Source organism: Mobula birostris, chromosome 3 (genome assembly GCF_030028105.1).
Source record: "Mobula birostris isolate sMobBir1 chromosome 3, sMobBir1.hap1, whole genome shotgun sequence".
In the NCBI taxonomy this organism is placed as follows: Eukaryota; Metazoa; Chordata; class Chondrichthyes; order Myliobatiformes; family Myliobatidae; genus Mobula; species Mobula birostris.
Genome location: NC_092372.1, coordinates 100,531,976 through 100,558,032, shown reverse-complemented (window position 1 = coordinate 100,558,032; position 26,057 = coordinate 100,531,976). Strand labels below are relative to the sequence as shown.

Below are 26,057 nucleotides of genomic sequence, written 5' to 3'. Positions count from 1 at the left end.
AAGAGAAAGGTCCGTTTCTCTTCCCGCGGATGCGACCTGACCTGCTGAATATTTTCGGCATTTTATGATCGTCCACTTGTTGTAGATAGTCAGATATTCTTGACTCTGGGGTATGACATTTACCCCAGATACTGCACAATGTGACTAGTGTTTAAATTGCGTTTCTTGCGTTTTAAGTACAATGTAGACGCCGGGTTCATTAATACCAAAGGTTAGATGTTTAACATTTACCCATTAAAGTATGTCCAAGTTACTGCAGAACCCTACAGATCCATGTTTCCATGCCAATGCCACTTTGAAAGCCAATCGTTTTGTTTTCATGGACTCTTTGAGCAAACTGAAGACAAAGCCGAGCTCTTTACGGGGGCTGGGGTGGGGAGAGAGAGATTAGAAATTGAAATTGTTTTTGACTCTAAGATTAGAGGGGCGCTTGGGTGCCAAGAAGAGTTCAAGAATTAGCCATGTATGACCTGGCAACGGTTTGCTCTCAATGCTCAACGTCCTGATAATGACTTTATCTGAAGCAAATCCATTTTCTCTATAAGCGCTAGGAGGAGATGCCGAACTTACACCGCGTGTTACAGTTGATCATTCTGGATCACTTGAAGAATAGTTATAGGAAGGAAGCGTTCACCTCCTCGTCCCTGTACATTATAGCTACCCTTCTCCGCGCAATGACGTAACTTTCCAGATGGCGGTGCAGCTTGTTAGCGAAATGCTAGGCAGATCCAGGTGTAAGGTAAGAACTGAAATCCTGGTTTATCACGGGAACATGATTGATCCAGCACTACGTGGTTGCTTACAATCAAAGGGTAAGTCTATTTTTGTATGTCCTATACAAATCTTTATTACAGAAAAGAAAAATACATTTCACATCACTTAAAATTAAGGAACTCGATAAACCAGGTGCAATGGAAAAAAGTTACTTTAATATTAATAAAGGAGTATTAATATACTTTTCTTGTCATTATACAAATTTTTACTACTTTAGAGATTTTATATGTATGCAACAATAGCATGACCGTAAGGCTAAGGCTTCCTAATGAACGTCCCCCCCCCCCCCCCCCCCCGCCTTGAGCTTTATCTCTTGTCAATCGATGTACATAAATATTGCTTTTCTGGTATCTAACTTTAAGTTTAAGATACAATAGTTGCTAGTCAGGAGTTACTGTAGCTTCCAAAATTAAAGAAATAGTACGTTGTGGTCATTTGAAGTTATCTTTTGTTTCAAGGAACGATATATTTTATTCACATTGTTAGACTCGGATATGATCTAACTATATAGTTGGAGACCCTCTTGGTGCTGCGATTAATCTTGAACAAATTAATTTAAACGACTCCGAATGCTGTATATACTAGGTTACACTCTGATATGGAACTAAATTAAACCTGAATTTACAGAAAGCAACTAGTCTAAAAATCCAACTTCCGCGTCCGTACAATATACAGTATTGACCATTTCCACACAGTAAGGGGAGGCTTTTATTTGTTCCTACTTGAAAACAGAGATACTAAAGGCAAACTGTGGAGAAAATATATTTGCTCATTACTGAACAGAGGAAGTGTCATTTGAATTCTAACAATCAAATTATTCAGCAGATTGGTTGCCTCGAAACGAGTGAATAGATACAGGCGCGTTTAATTATATTGCTACTGGGAGAGGACAAAAGGCTCAATTGAACACTTTGGAAAGAACAGTATTTACACTTTTTTTAAAACAAAATACCATACTCAACATTGGAAATATTTTATTATACGGCTTAATTGAGTGCACATGAAAGGTATGCTTGATTGTTTAGGGTATTGACTTTACTCGCATTGTGACTATACTAAATATTGAGTCACGGTACTTAAAGTGTATTTTTCCAATCATTTCGGATAATCCTTGAATATATGCTGAGAACAGATATTAATACAAATATGGGTCTGGATTCGGCTATCCATCCAAGCATTTTCAAATAATATGGGAACTGAAAATATAGCGCTTTTCTGGCATTGCATTTGGGGCGTGCCGCACATTTATTTGAAAACAAACTTTTCAGGTGAGATGTTATGATAGTCGAGCCGGATAGGACTTGAAATTAGTGAGATAATAAAAGCGCTTGAAAAGTTGTTGCACGCAAGTTACAGTATTTACCATCGGGAATTAGGTAGTTAGTTGTCGTCTAGAATCAGTGTTAATTATAAGCACGGGGCATATAAATGCATATTTATTTTAGAAGTCTCTACACTTTGTTTTCTAATTCAAATAGTCTTCATTACAGAGACCCTCTGGTTTATTTTTAAACTTGTCCGTATACGACAATTCAAATTTAATAGTTAAGTTCAAGTTATATGTAACCGGGTAAGTTCACATTCGTATCATGAAAAGCGATATGCTGCATGTGACATTCTGAAATGAAATGAAAACAGTTTCTATTATGAGGGATGTATGGATTTTAGTTGGTGTTACTTATATGAAAAACTAAACACTTGAATAAGCAAAATAGTGGCATTGCGGTTAGCGCGAAGCTGTTACAGCGCGGGGCGTCGGAGTTTGGAATTCAATTCCAACGTCATTTGTAAGAGGTCTATACGTCCTCCCCGTGACCGCGTGGGTTTTCTCCGGGTGATCCGGTTTCCTCCGACATTCCAAAGAAGTACCGGTTAGTCGGTTAATTGGCCATTGTAAATTGTCCCGTTATGAAGCTAAGGATAAATCGGGAGTTGCTGGGCGGCGGGGCACCAATTCGGCACTGTATTCCAAACAATAAATATAAATAAAATAATCGTTTTGCATTGAACATGCAACTATCTTGTCACGAGGTATTTCTTCCCGTTCAACTGTATTGCACGATGCATCAGGTCAGGCCGAGTGAGCATTGCCAAACAGTAATTGACTCCCAGATTTTTGCTTACGAAATGTTAATTTCGAAACTAATGCACACTGTAATATATGTTTACAGACAATATACGTTTCTCTTATGTGTCTCGATCAATGCGATGTTTATACATTAGGAGATGAGTTAACTGTATTTATGGCCATTACTTCATTCACGTTTATATACTGTTTATTCGAAAAGTAAAAAAAAACAATTGCTATTCGGAATGATTCATTACAATGGGCACACTTAAAAGATGTCTGATTTGATTAGTATAGTTGTAAGTTATTGGATATCAAAGGTGATCAAGGTTACTGGACGGCTAGACATGCATGTAGATGATGACAGAAAATCTCTGCAGGTGATTATAAAGAGCAAATAAGAAATATTACATTTTATAATTCTGTTATGTCTACAAGAGGAAGTATTCTTTCCCATCAGACTAATTTCTATTAAGTTAGCAGTAATTCATTTAAAATAAATATTCATAAATAAATAAGAAATTAAAGTGTAGAACTGAGAAACAAAAGATACCTGTTGTTAGCTGGAATTCAACCAACCACTTCATCTTTAAAACATATTTTGACCATACGTATAATATATAATGTATACACACTTTAACAATAAACGTACTTTGAAGTTTGAACTATTTAATAAACATCTCGACGGGAATCATATTTTCTCAGCAGATTAACAAGGTCATGATATAATTCATTTTGATATTATGATGGGGATTAAGGTCCCAATAAGAGCAACGTATGGGTTTGATATTATGCTTACAAAATTCAAATGCAGTGCATAGACATTACTTTAATATAATCAGACGTTACCTGCATACAGGTGAGCAATTCCAAGCCTCCCAGTGAAGGGGGAAACTTTTAGAAGTACAATTCATTTTGGCCTTTTTAACTATAAGCTTCAGTGATACACTCATAGCGGTCGCAATTGACACACCGCAGCTGCGGTCACAAGATCATTGTCCATAAGAAGATTAACACCGCACAGTAAGACCAGTGGAGTACCGAAGGCGGAGTAGTTTGAATTTAAGTAAATGATCCAACAAAGTTGCCACTGTATCAAATTATACTATCTCCCTCAATGTCATACAGAAGCACCCGGGCCACACTTTAAAACTAAACAATTTTTGGGGCGTGCAATAAATTTTACTCGTGCGACGTTGCACGGATTCTTGCACTTCACTGACTCGATATCACTAAGATTTATGACTTCGTTCTTAATTCTTGTTGCGATTGATAACTATGTTTCGTTGTAGCACTTTTGTTCGAGGAAAGGTCAAAGACTCAATAGGACAGAAAACGTAAATATTATTTCAATATTTACAAAGGGGCAGGTACCCTTCAACTCAGTTTTAGTTATTGCTTTGAATGAATGCATCTCATCATACTGATGATCCTGCAGTTAAGCTGTATGACACTAACTTGCTTGTTTTGTACGAACTGCTTCCTGCATTCTTGTAGTCCCTTGCACTTTAAAAATTTAATAGCGTCTCTGTTGACATAGTATATAGTTGCAGGTCGTTTCTGTCCTGTGAACCTGTGTGTGACGCGAATGGGTGGCTGTTCAGATTGCCGTCCTCCGGCACAAACGCTGCTGTTGTAGTGGAGGCAGATGGCTACTGATTGGGAGAGCTTTGTGGTTTTAATGCTGAATACTTTATAGAAAAGGGTTTTATCATGCATGGTTGGTCAGAGGCACAATGGAGAAGATTTATGATTACGACATATCAATCGTTTTCTGTGTTTTATCGACAGAAATCACAAAACAATTTCGCAGCAATTCAGTTGGTTGGTGTCCTACTTTACCATTTTTAAAAAAAAATCTCCCAAATTATTTAACTGTAGTTTGAAAAATACTTTTCTTAAAGGAAGGGTCGCATTTCAAATCCCACTCACGTAAGCAACGCCGAGTAAAGCATCTAAAAGCTGTTGACAATCGATTTCATGTGGCAAAGGGTACTCTTTGGAGGATAATAAAATATATACCGGTTAGATCCATTGTTATTTTGAACAGCATGTTGCCCTGTTAGCATGTGCGACTGTGAGCCTTTCATTGGCTTGAGCTGTGTGATTATTTACTGTTCCTGCAACTCAGTCAATACATAATAGCAAATTAAATTCAATATTTTCATATTTCACTACGTGATGTCTATGTCCTGGTACGCAAGCCATTATTAATTCTAGTTTGATCCCCCTCTTGGATCTTTATAGTCTTCATTATGCCTTAATTCAGCGTAGAATATTGTTAATTCCGAAAATACAGCGGCAGCAAAATAACGTTTTGAGTGACAGCTTCCAGATTTCACACTTGATTCACAAAATGTACTCATGGAAAAGGCAATAGAGCCCTGGAATTGTTGTTTGCATAGCAACTTCCCGGGCATATTATTGCATGTAATCACCGCAGTTAGCTAATAATATAAAAACAAATTGCGAATTATTATATAATCTATAATAAGAATGCTTGCAAAAAAACTGCCTTTTTCTGAGTGAAATTCAACAGGAATGGTGTAGATAATTTGATAATTGCATTTGTTCCTACTTAAGTATTCATGAAATGAGTGCGTATTTGGCGTTTAACTGCCCATATACATATTTATGATGAATGTTTCTAGTAATATTTAGCTCAATGCATGATCTTTCTGTGTGCGTGGGTGTTTCTGTACATATTTGTAAATGACAATGTCCATGAACTTGCATGCATCTACAATTTTACATTAGTGAATAAATATATGCAGATATAGTATGTACCATGGCAGGTAGGGACGTATATATTAAATATAAACATACACATCACAGAATTGACACATGCTTTTATAGAATGCCATATTTTTCAGTTTGTACCGAATGGATAAAACACCACCTATCCACGCTGGTGAAATTTCACGTGAAGCCTGAATGAGATGCAGGAATTCGACTGCAGCTTGCCGACAAGTTAAAAAGAATTCTTCCCGGTACCGCGTAGGTTCGCACCTGTTCACTCTGCATCTTTCGATCGCCCATAGCTGTAAAAATTAAATTTAAAAAAACAAGGTTGAATTGTCATAATAATTTAGTAAACTTTCTCAAGTGAAGGCGTGAACTCTCTCAGAACAAAGCTGCTTATGAAACTGAAAAAAAACTCCACCATGAATTTATGCATTCCCTAATAATTTAATTACAGATTAGCAGTAGAAAAGTAATGATTATGTTATTTTCCGGTCAAATAGAAGAAATACGCTCCAAATACTCTAGAAGTATCAAAGTTATCCACTGGAAACGGAAAATTGTTAAACTTCATAGAACCTTATCTTTGTATGTTGACACATTGGAATTGCGTGTAAAATGCAAAATTTCCAAACAGGCTCCAATTTCGGCAGGAAACAAACTGCATGTTTAATTTCTTAAAGTTAGGCAGCCCTCTTTCAACATGAATAAAACTGTACCTCTTCATCCTTTTTAAAGGCCCTGCCGTCAGTTGATCATTCCAAGCTGTCTTTGAAGAGCAACTGTGTAAAATGTACTTGTGACAGAGAAACTGCTCCTACTGAGCGGTTTAATGTGGAGAAGAGCTTTAATATGATGTGCCGCCAGTGGAACACAAGAGTTGGCAAGCTCAGAGAATGCATTATGTTACCTTCTCGGAAGAAGAGCATTTCCCCCTCACATTGTGAAATTAGGATCATTTTTGGAGCGCTGTCGATGGAGGGGGCTGTGGTGGGGTAGGGGTGGTCGCCAGCCGGCGGCCACCGAGCTCCCAGCTGGCCAGTGACCCTCTCCGCCGCGCCGCCGTGCCGCCGAGCCGAGCCCTCATCGCCCAATCAAGCCCGGCGGCCAACATTCCACCGAGCCGGCGTGCGCGTGCCCGGCGGGCACCCACCCCGTCTCTCGCCCGCGAACGCGCGCTCCTGGGTGCACACCCGGCGCGTGGCAGGTGCGGCGGGGCACGAGCCGCCGCCACCAACAGCGACCTCCCGCTGGCCAATCGGGAGCGCAAGCAGGGTGGTTTATTTCGGGAGCGGGTGGCGGGGGGAGCTCGGTGTGGCGGGGGTGGGAGGGGACAGGGATGGAGTTTCACGCGTCATTGGATAGATTATCTCCACCAAACAAAGTGTCTGCCACTTACGCTCGGGCCCATATGCAACTCTCTCCGCGGCTTCTCTGCTTTTTTTTGTATCGGAAGCACAGCACCGCCGTCACTTTCACCAACGATGCCACTGCGCTGACAGCACAGAGCCGGAGCTCCGCGTCTACAGTTGCTGTTCCATCCTCCTGCACCCGTCCCCTTCTCCCCCTCCAAAAAATAAAGAGCTAAGAGAGAGACCTTTTAAATCAAAACGCTGCCCTTTTTTCTGGTGAGTGTTTACTTTCTGTTATTGTTTTCATTCGTCCTGGACGCCGGGGATTGGAAAGAAATGCATATTCATGAAAGCGGGTTTTTATTTCCATTTGACGCCCCAAGCGACGCGCGACCTCATTCACTAAAACTAAGCATTTATAAAATGAGCTTACAGCATATGTTGCATTTTTTTACTCATTGCTTTACAAACAAAACAAAAAAATGGAATCTAGAGAAATATGCAGATGACTGTCCCTTGATCAGGTAAGGTGAGGGGTTCACTTTCTCGTATGACCGGGCTTTGGCTGTGGACTCTCTGCGTTGCGTTCACTCCAAGTTCGCAAGGGCTACAATTGTCTACTTGGCTTTGGTTTCACATTGCGCGAACGATCCAGTGTGACTGGGCAGCGAAACCTCCGCTGGTTAATGCCAGTTATTTAACATTAGAATAGGTTGATTTCTGGCATTCATTGGCAGACTTATTTTAATTATTGCAATCAAAACAAGCTAGTTTGCATCGAAGGCAAAATATGGACGATGGGGGCTATTTTTGCCTTTAACTTTCTACTTTCCGAAGTCTAAATGCCTAACACTTTATCGGTCTGCCATCGATGCAATTGTATTCATCTTTTAAAAAACAATGATCCTTTTACTATATTGAAATGTATATTGAAAGGTAAGATGCAATGTCAAAACACTTGGCACATGAAATTCAACGCAATTGCTTGCTCAAATAGTCCAAATTGGAACTGAGAAGCTGCTGACATAGGTTACGATTTCGAAGCGTGCCTGCTGCATAAAATTGGTCCGGAACTCATTCAAACCATTCGAAGATTACCAGCAATGCAAACTCCCCCCCCCCCCCCGCCCTTTACAATTCAGATTTCACAAGCTACGTTTGACCGAATCTCTCCCTGTGTCGAACAAGGTAACTGGGATTCATTCTCATCCATAAATAACCGTGTCGAGGTAAAAATAATTAACTCTGCATGCTGCTTTTAATTAAAGTCTCAGAGGGAAAGTGGTGTATTATGGTAATGAGGAGAGCGGACGAAGAAGACGTACGTTCTTTCTTGTAGAAAAGATCTAAAGGTTATCTGACATCAAACCACCGTAGATGACTACACACTTTCCATCCATTTTTATTTGCACTTTCAGGCACCGGAACAGTTCGATTTGATGCTTATTGATGAATGGTCTCGTCAGCATTCAGCCAAAATAGCACACCGAGCTGGGAGCGACGCAGGTAACAATCCCACTCATTGTGCTAGAAGCCACCCAAATTTTGAAAACTGATCATCAGTAAATGCAAGGACGAGGTTATTATTTGCAACATGGAAGCTGTTTATGATAATACCGCGTGAACAAAAGTTTTTAAAAATGACGTAAAAAACCATTTTAGGCTGATCACATTAGGGCTATTTTAGCTGTAAAACTTAGGACTGAATTTTCGCAAGGCTTGGCTTTATCCGTTATCCCTGGGGTATTAGACAATTTGTTTGCACACTTAATGCATGCTGTAAATATTTTAATGGAGTCTCATAATGTCCTTGGTCAAAGATCGGAAATTAGTTTGTAATCAGGGCCAGTAATTGTGCCGTGATTTTCAAAGCTTGAGCATTTTGCCTTCTCTGTCTCCTTAAGCATCGAGGTGACCTTTTCATATCATTTCCTCCAAGAACAAACCTCGATGATGGAAGATCCAAATGCTCACAAGGGGTTTTGGGAGAGCGATGCGAGCAGGGCCGTCCAGCAGTGTCTAACCGACATTTTCACCAGCGTGTATACAACCTGTGACATTCCAGAAAATGCCATTTTTGGGCCCTGTGTACTGAGTCACACGTCCCTCTATGACAGCATCGCTTTCATTGCTCTGAAGTCAGCCGACAAAAGGACGGTGCCCTACATTTTTAGGGTAGGATTCATTTTATTTCTCTGTGCTCATCATATCCCTTTCATGATTTCGTCTTTTGTCTCGCTAGTTAAACGTTTCGTGCGCTCGTTACATTTTTAAACGTTCTATTTATCACCAACAGATTTGCATATGAGCCCATATTGTATTCCCTCTACTTTATACTTAAGGATGCGTCTCCCTTCTCCATAAAATGTTCCTATGTATGTGTATGTTGAGCGATTTCTTCCCTAATGCTCTCGCGCTGGCCCTTTAGTGAAGCGACACACCGGGAAGGTGGTTTATTGGAGGAGAGGAGGTGGTTGGTAATGGGGAAGGGGGTGGTTAGATGCTGGTGTTGGGGGGGAGGACGACTGAGATTTGGGCGGGGCAGCGAAATTGAAAATATAGGAGCGCGTAAAGACGCCCAAGGCTCGCCTGTCATTTGGTTTTTCCAGAGTGTCTCAGTACCTGGAAAGTGCTTATCACTTGAAGCACCCCTCGCCCACTTTTGAATAATATTTTCTTGATTACTGACGGACATTCCGCCGGACAGCGGCATTTCATGTCTTCATTACATTTGCGAGCGAGTCAGCGTGATTCAGTAAAGTATTTAGATCGTGAATCTGACCACGATTTTACAGTGCTGAATCAGTTTTGATGTAGTGCATAGTAAATCACTAATGAGATGTTCAATCGTCTTTGTAATATTCGGCCGTATATGTTATCCCGCTGACCTCGGGATTCATTAACATGAAATTATGCTATATAATATTCGCAAACTCCAATACGGGTTGATTTATGTTATGTGGAACTTGGGGGGAGGGAGATCTAAATTTGATCATTGATAATTGGCCTGTATTCACCTTGCCTGTGGCTCATATTTACTGCAGGTGGATACATCCTCGGCAAACAGCTCCTCCGAGGGCTTAATGTGGCTCAGGCTGGTCCAGTCGGCCAGGGATAAAGAAGAACAGAATCTCGAAGCCTATGTGAAGAACGGTCAGCTGTTTTATCGGTCATTGAGGCGGATTGACAAAGACGAAGAATTACTTGTGTGGTATGGAAAAGAACTGCTGGAACTGCTCCTTCTCAGCAACGTCAGAGCGCCAGCCAAAATGAACGGTGAGCCGATATTTCTGAAGTTCCCCACTGATGTTATAATACACACGATCACACATGCGGATGCGCGCTGCACTGTGTGTTAGGCCGCTGCAAATGTATTATTTAATGTGTTTGCAGTGAGCTTTGTCAACTTGGATTAGTTATTTAAAGATTATTTAATTTTCCTAAAACCCTTTAGTGTAACAAATCGGTGTGTGATGTATGTGCATATATTTCAAGTGGTTTTGAAACAAAAATAAGTTGTCGAAAGAAGTGATGGAGACGTGTGTAGTTGGAAAGAACCTGCCGAATTGTTTACAGGAGGGGACAGATAGGAAAATGGAAGGACAATTTTGTATGGACAAATCCACAGTGGGAATATAATGGAGCAGAGATCTGCACAAGCACAAGCGTAAGCGAAGGGATTCAGGAGTATGAATGCTAATGTAATTATTGCAATGACAATGAACTATGTATCACGTTATTGATATATTTTCTACGTTGAGAATGTGCACGGTTAACATTGTGATTTATTGCTGGCTGTTAAACCGGTGGACGCTGGAGCACGATTGACTTTGTAGGAGTGAGCAATCTCATTCGGGTGTGCTTTATTCACACAGGAACCTCGCCGTACACATGCCTGGACTGCAGCCAGCGGTTCCAATCTGAATTCCCCTTTCTAGCCCACCTGAGATTCCGCTGTCAGAAGCGAATGGGCTGCATTGCCTCCGATGAGAACGTTAAAAGCGGCGAAGATCGGGACCACGTTGCTGCCGTCGAGGCAAGTGTCAAATTCGGCCGATCGGAGCGCCAGTCAGTCTTCACTAATGTAGAAAACAGCAAACCCACGACAGATTTCCACAATCTCGCCAGGGACATGGAAAATCCAAGGGAAGATGCTAGGAATCGCCGGGAAACTGAAAGCATAAATGAAAATAAAAGGAAGTACGACGAAATGGAAAAGAATGACGATATAGTGCACGATACAAAAATGGCAGACAGATCGCAGCCTACTCCAAGAGAGAAGCTTCCCTGTCCTTCCCAGCAGTTCAGAGGGAGCTATTTCAGTCTGAGAGAAAACGGAAGGTTGATGACATCCAGCCCAGAGTCTACGGATGCTAAACAGAGCGCCTTCAACGAGGTGAGGAGAACTTCACTTAACCTTAAACAGACAACAAAGGACCACGCACCTGAAACAGATAACAAGAATGGCTCGGTGGCCAACACCGGCCCAGCGGAGAAGCCAGTGGACATTAAATCAGTCCTGACTGAAACGCAAGTCCCTTCTTGCCTGGACAACATTGCCATGGGAAGCGCGTTCAGGAGCGTCTCTCAGCTCTGTGCAACGGAAGAGAGGAAGAGCGCGTTCTCCCAACCGGCCAGATCATTTGCACAGTTGCCTCCACTCCTGGTGTCCCAAAAGGTGATCCCTGGTTTAGAGTGCCACCCTGGCGTTGGCGATTCTGGTAGACTTTATCAGGCGAATGCATTGGCAGCAAAGCTCCAAAGTGCAGACGTTAACGGCAGTTGTAATCTGCAAGGAGGTCTCGGTAAACAAAGCCCTTTCATCTATGCTACTGCCTTCTGGCCAAAGGCCACTGGGCCCATTCAGCTGCAAGTTCCGTCTGCTCTGACCCTTCTTCCTCCTTCCTTCACGTCCTTTTGTTTACCTGCACAAAACTGGTGTGCCAAATGCAACGCTTCTTTCAGAATGACATCTGATTTAGTGTACCACATGAGATCTCATCACAAAAAAGAATATGCCATGGAGCCTTTAGTGAAAAGACGAAGAGAAGAAAAACTTAAATGTCCCATTTGCAATGAATCCTTCAGGGAACGCCATCATCTTTCCCGGCACATGACGTCTCATAACTGAATAAACTTCATGCCCGATTGTAATACTAATTTAATATACAGACAAACTAAGGGAAGGGGCGATTGTGATGACACCTTTACAGTTAACATTTTGTAACTACGAACAACAATAAAACAAATGCATTTTGTCAGAAATACATTTCAGTTTAAATACTTTAGGTGCTTATGGTAGCTTGGCAGAGGAATATATGATATTGTCATATTTAAGGAAATAATTTTATTTTAGATAAACAAAAGGTAAAAGAATGGGTTTTGTTTTATTGACTTCATTAAGGCATTTAAGTGTCACCATTAAACAGATATGAGCGGTTTATCCGTAGGAGATACAGAGCTGATGACAGAATAGATGCATGTAAAACGCGTAAAATTATGAACACCAAAATGCAGGTGGGACAGTGCGGAATATGTGTTGTTTTTGTAAATATTTTCGTTTATAAAACAAAACAAATGTACTATTTTGTGCCAGTGTAAAAAAAGTCTTAATAGTTATTGTGTTTCTCAATCTTGGCGAAATCTATGAATCTTGATAGTTTATCTGGTCACTTTGGCTGGCTTCAACAATAAATAGCTTTATTTTTACTTGACCACATGGATGTGTATATGTAATCATTTAAATTCGTTGCTAAAATATTTTAAATCAGTAATGCCCAAAATTAATATAGTTTCTACACATTTAATGCCGATATTTTTAGAAACATTATGCGCAGAAAGTAGATTGCCATAGACAAGTTCATTATAAAATAAGTAAAAGCGTGGTATCATATACCATGGTGTAGCGCGCTCGAACCAGACACATAGTTGTGTAACACTAAAGGCGCTGCCTACAGCAGAACTGTTGAATGTTTTCTCGTTCAAATTACCATAATTTCAGAAAAAAATGCTGCTGCGTGGGTTGAAATAGATACCGATTTGCTCAAGTTACTGAGTTTGTATTAGACTGGGACAATCCTGGTTCAAACGTAACGAAGAAATAATGTTCTCAGATAAACTTGAAGAAATCTTAAGAGTCAGAGTGAGTGAAAATCTGCAAAGAAAGTGTCTAAAGTTGTACAAAACTTTCCAATCTACGCGACCCCTTCTCCTAGCGCGCGCGCGCCACACACACACACACACACACACACACACACACACACACACACACACACACGCACACACAAACACAGAATACAGAAGATCAAGAGGAAGAACCACTGTTGGTGCACAATCAGCTCTGAATCTCGATTCTCACCAAGACCACCAAAAATTAACTGATAATGTCTTGCTATCTCGATCAGACAATAAATACAAGGTTTTATTGAAGCCAATGGTACAAGTCAGCCTTTGGGACGAATGAAGGGAATAACAAGAAGAACATGGGGTATAATGTATTTCTTTAATTTAAAAACTCTGTGCCTGTTATAACTTTAGTAGGGAAACTTTTTTGGCAGAATACACTACTGAAATACTTCTAAAATGTATTTTCTAAACTTAATTATATTCTTCGCTCTTTTTAAAATTTCTGTAAGTAAAATATAATTTGATCAATTTATTCACGGCACTTTTGACATATTTCAGTTGCTTTATTTTGCACATTTTTATTACCCCGGAGATGGTTATTTTGTTAGAGGGGGAATTTCCTTAGTCCAATTATACAATGTACTGCATGTATAACTCTAAGTGTTTAGCAATCTGAAACTAAACCAAAATAGAAACTGCTACAAATAGATATCAAGAAAGGGAGTATCTGATGGGGGATGTAGGGGCAAATGTCTCCGAAATGGGGAGAAATAGGGGGTTGGGGACGTCTAACCGCTGAGCAAAAGAATGGGGATGATAGAGGAAGGTAACTGCCCCTTACGAGAATTCTATTAGCTTTAATACTTGTTGTAAAATGATTTTATTGTGTAACAAAGAAAGACAATTTTACAGAAAGGGCGAAGATTCACAGACCAAACAGGGTTTTAAAACCACTTTCTGTGATTGTTAGAAACATAGCAAAAGAGTACTGTTGCACACCACTCTACTTTGACTACATCCCTCGTGGGGGTAGTCTTAGTCATCCAAATAACTCTATTCAAATTCTTGAACTTGCAAGACTCAATTTATTCCATAAATGCATTGGCTTACAGACAAACTCATTTAACTCAGGGACTTCTGTGACTTATATAGGAAATAAAGAAGAATTATTAAAAAACCTGATTTCATCCATATCTAAATAGTTTACGCGACCTTTCTAAAGGTAAGTTTAACCCGGCTCACAACCACTTCATTTGACAATGCATTATGAACAGAAAACAGCATTAAGAAGGGCAGAACTTCACTCAAAATGAGACCACTTGGAACTACTCTACGCGTCAGTTTCACCCGGTTTCAGGTCAATTTTGACATTACATAAATTGTAAATCCAATGTGATATGGTTGTTAACGTTGCAAGCAAAAAGAAACATCTACTCAATGGAATTCGTGCAAATAATATTCATAAGTGTAAAACTCCGCCCTGAAGAGAAATACGTCATCCAGCAGAACTCAAATAATACAGATATGATTTTGCCACACTGCAAGTCTGTGCACTCCTAATAGCATGTAAGTGTGTAATAAATCATAATTTCTGTAATGGTCATAAATGATTTAGAGTACTCTAGTGAAAACTAAAATCATATTACACATTAAGTCATACAACACCCAATGTACATTTTAATTAACATAATTAATATATAAGGTTTTTTTTGGTGGGGGATTGTGCAGATGGGCTGAAGAACTGAAGTAAAATGCTTTCTGAAATTATTTAAATATTTCTAATAACACTTATATGACCTGTTAAAAATGGATGATTATGCACAAAATTCACACCGCCGCAGAAGTGCTGCCTCTGACTTGAATCTAAAACCTACACAACTACGTTGTTACGCTTTTGTTCATACTTTCCACGTCATTGGAGTCACAGTTGTCCTTAATTTAGCAATGCAGCGATGGGCTTTTACAAATTCCAGTATTTTACAAATGAGAAGTTGAGTTCCCATGCTCAGAAGAGAACAATAAGGGAATCACTGCTTGCGTGTTTTTTAAATTGAAATTAAAGCAAATTGAGAAACAATTATTAATTCACCTATGGCAGCACGTGACCTAAGAAGTGGGGTTAACTGTTGCTCACAATGCTACAAATAATATAACATCACAACTATAGTTAATGATAGTTCTTTCTGGTAAATGTTTATACTCTATTAATTATGCTTTTGAAAAATGATACATATTTTTCATAACCTAACGTTCATTATGAGATTCTTTATACGACGGGCATCAAGTGTATGGTGCATTCATTCAGCGACACCAGATACTGAGGTCCATCTTTCAACTCTGGAACCCACACTCTGTCTGCTTTTCATAGAAAACCAAAAAACCTGCAGCAAAGTTTTATATGACCAAACCGTTCAATGCACAATTTAAATTTTTCCTAAGCTTCCACCATCTTCTCCTAACTATCCATAACCGACACAATTTCCAGCACTTTCTACCAGTTTCCTACCCTAAAAAATATCCATACCGTTTGACTCAGCCAGCCCATGTGATAGAATGTTCCATGTTCTGACCACCTTCTGGTAGTGAGATCTTATTTATAAAGTTGAAATCACATTTTGCGCACAATCTTTATAAATCTTTCTTTTGCGGCCCCTCTGTTGCTTCTGTAACCTTTTACATTAGTGGGGATACACAGAAGTCCTTATTTGGGCTGACAAAAAGTTAGAAAGAAGTTTATCTTTACTTCCCTACCTTTTAGCTCCACGTCTCTGAAATGCAGAGTTATACTTGTTTTCCTGTATAATCCTATTCACCGGTGCATCTAGTGATTTGTCTATTTGCTTTCTCAGATTCCCGTCTATCCCTGTCCCACCTGGAACTACTTCAGCCTCGCTTCTCTTGCTGGTTTAACTTTTTTTCTTATCACATCGATTTAACAATTACATAACTATGCGCATTTTAATTGTATTTTTGCAGTTGTTTTTCATCCTCCCCATAAGTGAGTCATTTAGTGCCATCCGTCCGCAAATTTAGTAGCTTCGCTTTTGGTTCGGCGGTCTACTTTGCTAATGTAAACTGTAAACACTCTTCTAGCATCGACTTCTTGGTAGTCCCACTACTAGCTTCTGCCGGTCTGAAGATTTACCATTAAGGTTTATTCTTTACTTTCAGTCTGGACACCAGCTATTACTATATATGTTAAGTTATTCAGAAGGCTATGCAAGCTGCGTGTGGCAATACATGTCAGACCTGTCGTGAAATATCCTTGAAAATTCTTCCAATGACCAGTTCCTCAGACAGCCTCATTGTTAAGAAATGAGTATGATCTTCATAGATAAATGCATTAAAAAGTTCACTCATAGATTCCTCAACCTTAACATATTAATATTGATCAGCAGCGAAAGCAATTTAATCAACCAATGGACGCCTTGCTTTTAAAAAAGCAAGGAACTATCATAATAGACATGACCATACATGTTTAGTAACAAATGTGAATATGTTGTCACCATATGAGCGATTATATTAAACGGTCTTTGTGAGCGTCGCATATCGTTGTTAACTCCCATTTTGACTAACAGGAACTAAACGTACAAGCTATTCCTGCTTGTCGTTATTACAGAAACTTTAAAGCTAAAAGAAAGCAGGCATTAAACAAAAAGATCACGAGACGCTCTCCAGAGAGCCTCACTTGGCAGTCTCTGTGTTTTGGTTCCAATGGGGACCAAGGAGTGAAATGAACTTGAGACATTTCCAGTCGGGTTACCTGTAAATTTGCGGTTAGCTGCTATTTTTTTCCAATAACTCCAATAATTTTGATCAAGTTAAATTATTAGCAATTTAAACAACATTCCCATGGGGAAAAAATCAACGCAAAAGTGATCCGTGGACATCACGCTATGCATTAAATAATAGAACAGAGTCAGGAGATTCATAATTCCATGGCTTTTGAAGACAAATTTTGAAATGTTCTACTGTTTCGTAGAAAAATTGAGATATTGATACTGGATGTGTGTCAGCGTAATTACATTACAACGCCAATTCAATTACAAATCTAATTTCCGTGGTACTATAGATGGTCCGCTTTTACTCATTTTAAAGATAGCATCTAACTCAAATAGCGTTGTAACGCGTCTAAAGCATGCTTCAACGTAAATTGCAGAGCTTAAAAAGCAACAGGTAATAGCTTTCTTTACGGTATCAAGGACAACCGAGCTTTAAAGGAATGTGCCCTGCATTGACACGAATTCCGAGTAAAAACAACTGTGCGAAGTTATTTTGGGGCAGGGGCATTGGGAGCTGTGAGATTAGGCGATAGTCTATGTGGTAGACAGTGTAATGTGGCTGTTAAGTGGCCCCTTCGGGCCGACTCGGATTGAAATGAACAAACTGATGTCTGTATAACGTTTCACCCACTGCAGATCAAAGCACCTGTTTGGTTCAGTAGATAGTGTAGTGCCGTTGCACTCTGGATTTGCTCCTTTGTTGTTCAATTGAGAAAAGTGCAAGCCTTGCGTCAGCGCTGCCAAATAACTTGAAGTTGCGACTCTGTAAGCCATTGAGTCTTTGAGCATTATATTTCAGTTGTCAAAATTCACGGCTGGGATAATACGTTTATTTGCATTCTGCAATAAGACGACGATATTCTTAAGGAAATGTTAGCACGAATTAATTTGTCAAAGAAACAGCATCCTTGGCGTGCGGGCAGAATATATCGCCAAAAGTAGCCAAACAGCGACCCCAAGCTAACAAAAATGTGTAGATCAAGTACGAGGTGCCGAAGCTTCTTGAAAGTTTGAGAATTGTGTATAACGCAACCACACACCTCAAGTTTCTAAGTGAACTCAATTCTTTCTATTTATTTTGACACCAGAACGGTTCGCGTGCTTATCAAAATTGCAGTCAACCATATCTCAAGCAGAATACCATTGAATGTCCCATTTAACAGCCCTACAAATAATTACCTTAAATGCCTCTCATCAAATCCCATTGTTCCTTTATTTAATTTTAGAAATAAGAATTGAGGACCACGAAAACTCGAAAGTTAAGTTTTGTTCACTAAGGCTCAGTGTTATAGATTGGTTGAATAAATATCATTACTAGTTATATGGGGGCGGGGGAGTGCAGAGATTTTAGGTGAAGCCACTATTTTAAGTTCTTACAAGTATTTCACAATGTTTTGTCAACACCAATACGTCCCCTAAATTTCCTTAATGTCTTCCCGAAAAAAAATCAACCCTTGAAATAATAGTAGAATTTTAATCTTAGTAGCTTGGAGTTTACAAATCGCAAACCCGAGCCGGAACTTCAGTATTTCTGCATACGCCTGATCTGATGCATTAACTCAGAGTTTGCTGTCAGTGAACTGACGTGACTGCGGGCTGCAGTCTGACAAAGAAACCAACAGGGATCAACGAGGGAGCAGGAACTTGCATCAATTGTCCATTACAGTGACAACTCACTTAAAGATTTTGTTTCAAGTCTGAGAAGCCGCAGAGTGCTTCTCCGCAATAGAAGAAAAGGAAGAGAACAGGTGCGGAAGACCCAGGCTGCGGACTTGCAGTAGCTTTTTAACTTAAAACAACACTTTAGACATCGTCATTGGTAATTTAAGTTTTAATTCATCTCTAAAATATTTGAAGTGTTTAAACTATCTTAAAAGCTTGTATAACTTCTCAAGCTTTTTTAAAAAAATACGTACAAACATGCCTTTAGAGATCTGGTTAATTTTGGAGGCATGTATTTCTGGAACGCCAAGAGCTTTTCTCCAGTTTTATGGGCAGCCCCCCACGATGTCACCTTTAATGCTACAGGGCACCCTGTGGGAAAATCTGGCAAGAGTTTGCACAGACTCACGTACGGAGAACTGTCAAAGACAAGGAGCAACTTTTTAAACCAGGATTAGTAGCTCCCTCACCACACAACGAGGAATTTAATATAAACATATCCAGCTATTGTAGGAAACCTAATGCAACTTTAAAACGATCTTAAAGCCAATGAGAGAAAGAACTAGTCTTGAAAAAAAAAGCATTATTTGAGAATCATTCAAAGAGTTTCACCTCTTTCTGCGATTGTTGTAAAGTAAAAATTTAAACAGTCTGTGCAAGAGTAGGCCGAATAATTTGTTAATTATATTTACTGAGTCCAAGAAATATCACTCAAGAATAACCTTCCTATTGTTTCTCAGACCCTCCTAATGTCCCTCATGCGTGCTTCATGTCTGCCTAGAAAATATATAAGCCCTTAGTTTAGTCCCCCATCACAGTGGTAACGGCACTGTCTTTCCCCTGTTCAAAATTGTGAATGACACCTTGCAAACAATAGTGTTTTAGACGTCAACAGTGCAACAAATAAACTGTGTATTTTGATTTGCCAGTCTTGCTAATTTGATAAAAGTAAAACCATTGATCACTTTGTTTTGTGTTTCAGATTCCAGGTCATTCATAGAGAGTACGAGGGGAACTGAGCTCAATGTCAAACAATGGGTGAAGACAATCAGCGTGTTCGCCGTTCTGATCGAGCTGCTTTAGCATGGACTTAACATTTCCAGACCACTACTTTCCCAGGCCTCGGAGTTTCAGTATTTATAATGCCAGAATGTGGAAGTTTCATTTATATCCTTTCTTGCTGAATTTTTTGTAATTACCCGTTCTGGAAGTTGAGGTAAATGTATCTCAAGGTGAATGCAAATATACAATCAAATGTACGAAGTTCCAGAAAAGTTTTGGACAGGAGTTTCCTTTCTAATTCTATATTTCCTGAAGTTAACTAAAGTGGCTTAATAAAGTACAAATAATTCATGGTAACTTCTGATAAGAGATTTATTATTTTGGACTGATTAAAAAGTAGATTTTGTATGAGCGTAAATTTTGTATGAGCTTAAATTTTCTGGTGTGCTTTTAGTGTCCATAGGTCACTTTACAATGACTATTAGCTTAAATTATAATACAGACCTCTTATAGCTAGTTGAAATCAACTGTTAAGAAATAAAATTCATTGCTTTGATTTGTGCACACTTTGAATGCTTAAGGTCTACATGCATTTTAACTAAACTATTGACTCTTGTCACTCTTGTCCATTTTGTGAAAATGTTCATTCTACTATCCAAATTGATATTCTGTGCCATTTTGGGGGCTCTGAACACCATTTTTAAGTCCAAATGAGCACTGTCAATTCTCTAGGTGAGCCTCCTTGTTTCACAGATGTTTAGCCCACAAATTATTTATTTATTTTGTGCAATTAAATTTATTTTTTGAATTAATTTACTATTTTTTAAATTTATATTCCTGTCCACACCAATTCTATCATGAATTTCCATACCACATGAATGCCTTCAATAGAATGCCTTCTGCAAGACCCAAAAACAATGTACTGTAGATACTCCATTTTCTACCATTTATTCTACTTCAGCAAAGAAAATTATTTAACTTTGTTAGATATAACCAACCTTTCAGGAATCTCTTTCATTTTATAATGATCTCTATGACCAGTTACTTAGTTGCTCATTATAAATCATACATTCCAGAAACTTACAATGCATATGAGATGATTAGGTTTATAGACTTGTTTCACTCCTTTATTCTTTTTAGTGAGAAAACTACTCTCACTTGACACTTGATTAGGTACTTCCTGTACCTAATAACGTGGCCACCGAGGATACTTCTGCCGCTGTAGCTCACCCACTTCAATGTTCAATGTGTTGTGAATTCGGAGATGCTCTTCTGCACACCACTGATATAACACATGGTTATTTGAATTACTGTCACCTTCTTGTCAACTTGAAGCCGTCTGGCCATTCTCCTCTGTCCCCTCTCATTAACAAGGTGTTTTCACCCACAGAACAGTCACTTTCAGAGTGACTTTCTGTTTCTCAGGCCATTTTCTGTAAACTCTAGAGATGGTTGTGCAATAAAATCCCAAGAGATCAGCAGTTTATGAGATACTGTACTGACGCTGATACTGCACCATGGTAGCATGGCAGTTAGGGTGACACTAGTACAGCTCAGGACATCAGAGTTTGGCCTTCAATCCCAGTGTCCTCTATAAGGGGTCTGTACATCCTCCTGGTAGAATGTGTGGGTTTTCTCCGGAAGCTCCAGTTTCCTTTCACAGATCAAAAAGTACCAGTTAGTAGGTTAATTGGCCATTGTAAATTGTCCCATGATTAGGCTAGAGTTAAATCGAAAGTTGCCGGGGTTATTGGGTGGCATAGCTCAAAGGGCCAGACAGGCTTATTCTGTGCTGTATCTCTATATAAAGTAAAATAAAAATAAATAAATACTTAAGCCACCCTGTCTGGCATCAAAGTTCAAAGTAAATTCATTATCAAAATACATACAGTATATGTCAATACTCAATAAATCCATAATAGTGTAATAACCATAATAGAATCAATCAAAATCCACATTAACTGCGTGCTCAGCCAGTGTGCAAAAGACAACAAACCGTGCAAATACAAAAAGAAAGAAATGATAATAAATAAATAAGCAATAAATATTAAGACTAAGATTAAGGAGATGAAGAGTCCTTAAAAGTGAGTCCATAGGTTGTGGGACCAGTTCAGTGATAGGCCATGTTGACTGAAGTCTTGCTAAAGAGTGTCAGCCCGAAACGTCGAGTGTATTTTTTTTCCATAGATACCACCTGGCCTGCTGAGTTCCTCCAGCATTTTGTGCATGTTGTGTTGCATGTTTTACTTGGATTTCCAGCATCTGGAGATTTTCTCTTGCTTGGGAAGTTATCCCTTTTGGTTCAGGAGCCCGATGGTTGAGGGGTAATAGCTGTTCTTGAATCTGGCGCTGTGAGTCCTGATGGTAGCAGTGAAAAGAGAGCATGATCCAGGATGGTAGGCGTCCCTGATGATGGACGTTGCTTTCCTACAACAACAATCCATGTAGATGTCCTCAATGGTGAGGAGGGCTTTACCCTTGATGGACTGGGCCGTATATACTTCCTTTTGTAGGATTTTCCATTCAGTGCCATTAGTGTTTCCATACCAGGCTGCGATACAGCCGGTCAACAATTATTCCACAGTCAAAGTCCCTTAGATCACATTTCTCTCAGATTCTGATGCTTTGTCTGAACAACAACTAAATCCTTGACCATATCTACATGTTTATGCATTGAGTTGGTTGACTGGCTGGTTAGAAATTTGCACTAATAAGCAGGATGCAGGTGTACTTAATGAAGTACTCACTGAGTGTATACTTGCCATTTTTCAACTTGATGGGACAAGTTCAGAAAAAGGAGAAATTTGAAAGGTTATAGTTAACTTCCTCACCAACTTTCTCTACTTATGGTGAAACATATTATGTCAACACTAGTATTAATTTGTGCTCCTGTCCACACCAATTATAGCTTAAAAAGTTAAAGGATGAAGGAAAATAGTATTTTCTCAATACTATTTTCTTTATGCCTTTAACATTAATAAATTCCATTTCTTTCATTTGTGTTGATGAATGGCAAGAGCATTTCAACAAGCTTGCAAACACATTATTTTTACTTGGAACAGTACATGCAATTGCTTTTAAAAGTTCCTCATTACTTTTGTGACTTTGTCTTCCACTCTGGGATCAGAAAATCTCTACGTATTTCAACACCCAAGAGAAGATTCAAAGAATATTCAGATACTCGGGTAATTTATAATTCTTCTATTTAAAGATTCAATATTAGTCTGATCCAAACATTCTTTATCCTGATGGGGGTGCCTGAGAGTGTGGAATGAGTTGCCAGTAGAAGTGTCTGATATGGGTTCAATTTCAACATTTGAGAGAAGTTTGGATAAGTACATAGATGGGAAGGGTATGGAGGACTATGTTCTAGATGTAAGTCAATACGGTAAGGCAGAATAATTGTTTGGCATTAGCTAGTGGGCCAAGGGGCCTGTTTCTGTGCTGTAGTGCACTATGACTCTCTGATTCTATATAAATATAGTTGTCCCAATAGAGCAATAGGTACTGTATTCTCAGAAGTTGCCATCACACAGAAGATCTTCTTCAACATGAAGCAACACTTTCCCCAGCGGTCTTGTTGTAAAGGAGCACTAAGGAGCTGAGTCGAGCAGTTGTCCAGTGAACAGTCTGGAGCTGAAACATTAACAACTTCTTCTTCCAGATGTGAAAGTGACCAGCTGAACATTTATAATACTTAGCATTTGCAGCTTTCTTTTGTTTTTCATGAGCAGGTGCCTGGATTTGTGGTACTCTGCTGTACAATCTGGCCATTTTAAGGGCACCGCCCTTGTTTAGTGACAAACTGAGGGGTGGGAGAGGGAGGAAGAAGAACATGAATTTGAACAAAGAGTTATGGTTTAGAGCAGAAACATAACTCAGCACCACTGGCCAGTCAAAGCTGCCAAAATATGAGAAGATAGCATAGTGAGATATCTTCCTCAACTTGAGGCAGAGGTGCTCGTCTTGTGGACAGACATGTAAAACATTGAATTATTCCAACCATGAGGGTGACAATTAGACTGTGGCGTGGGAAAATTGGAGTGTGTGCTGTAATGTACTTCAAGCAGTAGAATAGGATCAATAAATGTTTGGAGTCCTGTTTTATTAGTATTAAGCAAGAGAGAAATGTTGGTCGGGTCATTTCTAGAGCATAAAAACAATTCTTGAATCAATGGAATTGGATTTTTTATGCTTATCCTTGGTGATCAATTGAACCTTAGCTTACGTAATGATAATAAACGCAAGAAAGTCTGCAGAATCTGGAGATCCAAATTAACACATACAAAATGCTGGAGGAACTCAGCAGGCCAGGCAGTGTCTATGGAAATGAATAAAAAGTCAATATTTCAGGCCAAGATCCTTCTTCAAGGCTGAAAGGGATGGGCAAAGATGCCAAAGGAAAAAGGTGGGGAGAGGCAGAGGAGGATAGCTTGAAGCTGATAGGTGAAGCCAGGTGGATTGGAAAGGTAAAGGGCTGGAGAAGAAGGAATTTAATGGGAGAGGAGAGTGGACAATAGGAGGAAGAGGAAGATACATACAGTATCTATAAAGTCACTCCTCAATCTCCTGTAGCTTCTTCCTGAAGGGAAAAACAAGGAGAGGACATAACCTGGGTGGTGGGGCTCCCTGATGATGAATGTTAGCTTCTAGTGGCAGGTCTCCTTGCAGATGTACTCAATAGTGAGGAAGGCTTTTCCTGTGGTGGACTGGGCTATATCCATCACCTTCATAGGCTTTTCCGTACATGGGCATTGGTGATTCCATACGTGGCCAGGATGCAGCCACTCATGATACTCTCCACTGTGCATCTATCGAGTCTGTCAAAGTTTGAGATGACATGCCCAGTCTGTGAAGACCACTAAGAAAATAGAGGTGCTGCCATGCTTTCTTTTTTAATGGTGCTTACATGGTTGTCCCTAATTGGTTTCATTGGTTGCCAAGGAATTTAAAGTTCCATCTCCATCTCTGATCTCCTCATGAGAAATGGCTCTGGTTTCCTCCTCCTGTAGTCAATAATCAACTCTTTGGTTTTGGTGACATTGAGTGAAAGGTTGTACTTGTGGCACCATTCAGCCGGATTTTCCATTTCCCTCCTGTATGGAGTTTGGTTGCCATCTTTGAAATGGCCAACCACAGTGATGGCATCAGAAAACTTAAGCATGGCATTGGAGCTGTGCTTAGCCTCACAGTCATAAGTATAAAGTGAGTAGAGTAGGGGTTTAAGCACACAGCTTTGTGGTGCACCTGTGCTGATGGAGATTGTGGAGGAGATGTTTTTGCAAATCTGACTTGTTGACTGGGCTCTGCAAGTGAGGAAATTGAGGATCCCATAGCACAAGGAGGTATCAAGGCTTAGGACTTAAAACTTATTGATTAGTTCTGAGCGGATGATAGTACTGAATGCCGAACTGCAGTCAATGAGGAGCATTCTGATGAATGCATCTTCATGGTTCAGATGTTCCAGAGTTGAGTGAAGAGCCAATGAAATACCATCTGGTATTGACCTGTGGTGATGGGAGGCAAATTAGAGTGGATCCAAGTCGCTTCTCAGGCAGATGATATGTTTCATGACCACCCTCTCTAAGCACTTCAACACAGTGGATGTAAGTGCCACCAGACAAAAGTCATTGATTCAGGTTGCCATGCTCTTCATGGGCACTAGTATGATTGAAGCCTGCTTGACAGGTTGGTACCTCAGAACACTAAAGATGTCAGTAAACAATCCAGCCAGTTGATTAGCACTGGTTTTCAGTACTCGGCCAGGTACACAGTCTGGACCAAATGGTTTCCAGAGTTCCAGAATCAGGATCAGAATTAAGCTTTATCTCACTCACATATGTTGTGAAATTTGGTTGTTTTGTGGCAGCTGTACAGTGCAATACATACTTATAAAAACTATAATTACAGTAAGTATACAGTGCCTATAAATAGTATTTACCCCCACCCCCCCCCCAGAAGTTTTCATGTTTTATTATTTTACAACATTGAATCGCAGTGGATTTAATTTGGCTTTTTTGACACTGATCAACAGAAAAAGACTTTCGTGTCAAAGCGAAAACAAATCTCTACAAAGTGATCTAAATTAATTACAGGTATAAAATGCAAAATAATTGATTGCGTAAGTATTCACCCCCTACAGGTCAGTATTTAGTAGATGCATCTTTGACAGCAATTACAGCTTTGAGTGTGGATTGGGCTCTATCCGCTTTGCACACCTGGGCACTACAATCTTTCCCCATTCTTTACAAAACTGCACAAGTTCTGTAAGGTTGCATGGGGATTGTGAGTGAACTACCCTTTTCAAGTCTAGCCACACATTCTTAATCGAGTTGAGTTCTGGAGTCTGACTTGGCCACTCCAAGACATTAACTTTGTTGATTTTCTGTGTTTTTGATTATTGTGCTGCTCAGCTTACAGCAAACATAGCATTTAGTCTGATGGCCAAAAAGCTCAATTTTGGTTTCATCAGACCATACCATAGAACCTTATTCCAGCTGATTTCAGAGTCTCCCACAGGCCTTCTGGAAAACTCTAGTCAAGATTTCA

General features: G+C 39.6%; 1 protein-coding gene across 2 annotated transcripts; it reads left to right on the top strand.

Moving 5' to 3' along the window:
• Window positions 1-684: 684 nt before the first annotated feature.
• prdm8b (PR domain containing 8b) lies at window positions 685-12,598 on the top strand. 2 transcript variants are annotated; one of them, XM_072251906.1, is made up of 5 exons: window positions 685-739; window positions 8,355-8,442; window positions 8,876-9,111; window positions 9,981-10,212; window positions 10,812-12,598. In XM_072251906.1, the coding sequence occupies exons 1-5, from the start codon at window positions 692-694 to the stop codon at window positions 12,065-12,067; spliced, it is 1,860 nt and encodes a 619-aa protein (XP_072108007.1). In that variant the 5' UTR covers window positions 685-691; the 3' UTR covers window positions 12,068-12,598. The 2 variants fall into 2 exon arrangements, with proteins under 2 accessions (XP_072108007.1, XP_072108008.1); XM_072251907.1 differs by lacking the exon at window positions 685-739 and adding an exon at window positions 7,003-7,212.
• Window positions 12,599-26,057: the final 13,459 nt, after the last annotated feature.

Coding starts and splice junctions, on each gene's coding strand:
- prdm8b (XM_072251906.1), top strand. CDS start 692: ATGGCGGTGCAGCTTGTTAGCGAAATGCTAGGCAGATCCAGGTGTAAG. Junction 740..8,354: donor TAGGCAGATCCAGGTGTAAG/GTAAGAACTGAA, acceptor TTGCACTTTCAG/GCACCGGAACAGTTCGATTT. Junction 8,443..8,875: donor CCGAGCTGGGAGCGACGCAG/GTAACAATCCCA, acceptor ATTTCCTCCAAG/AACAAACCTCGATGATGGAA.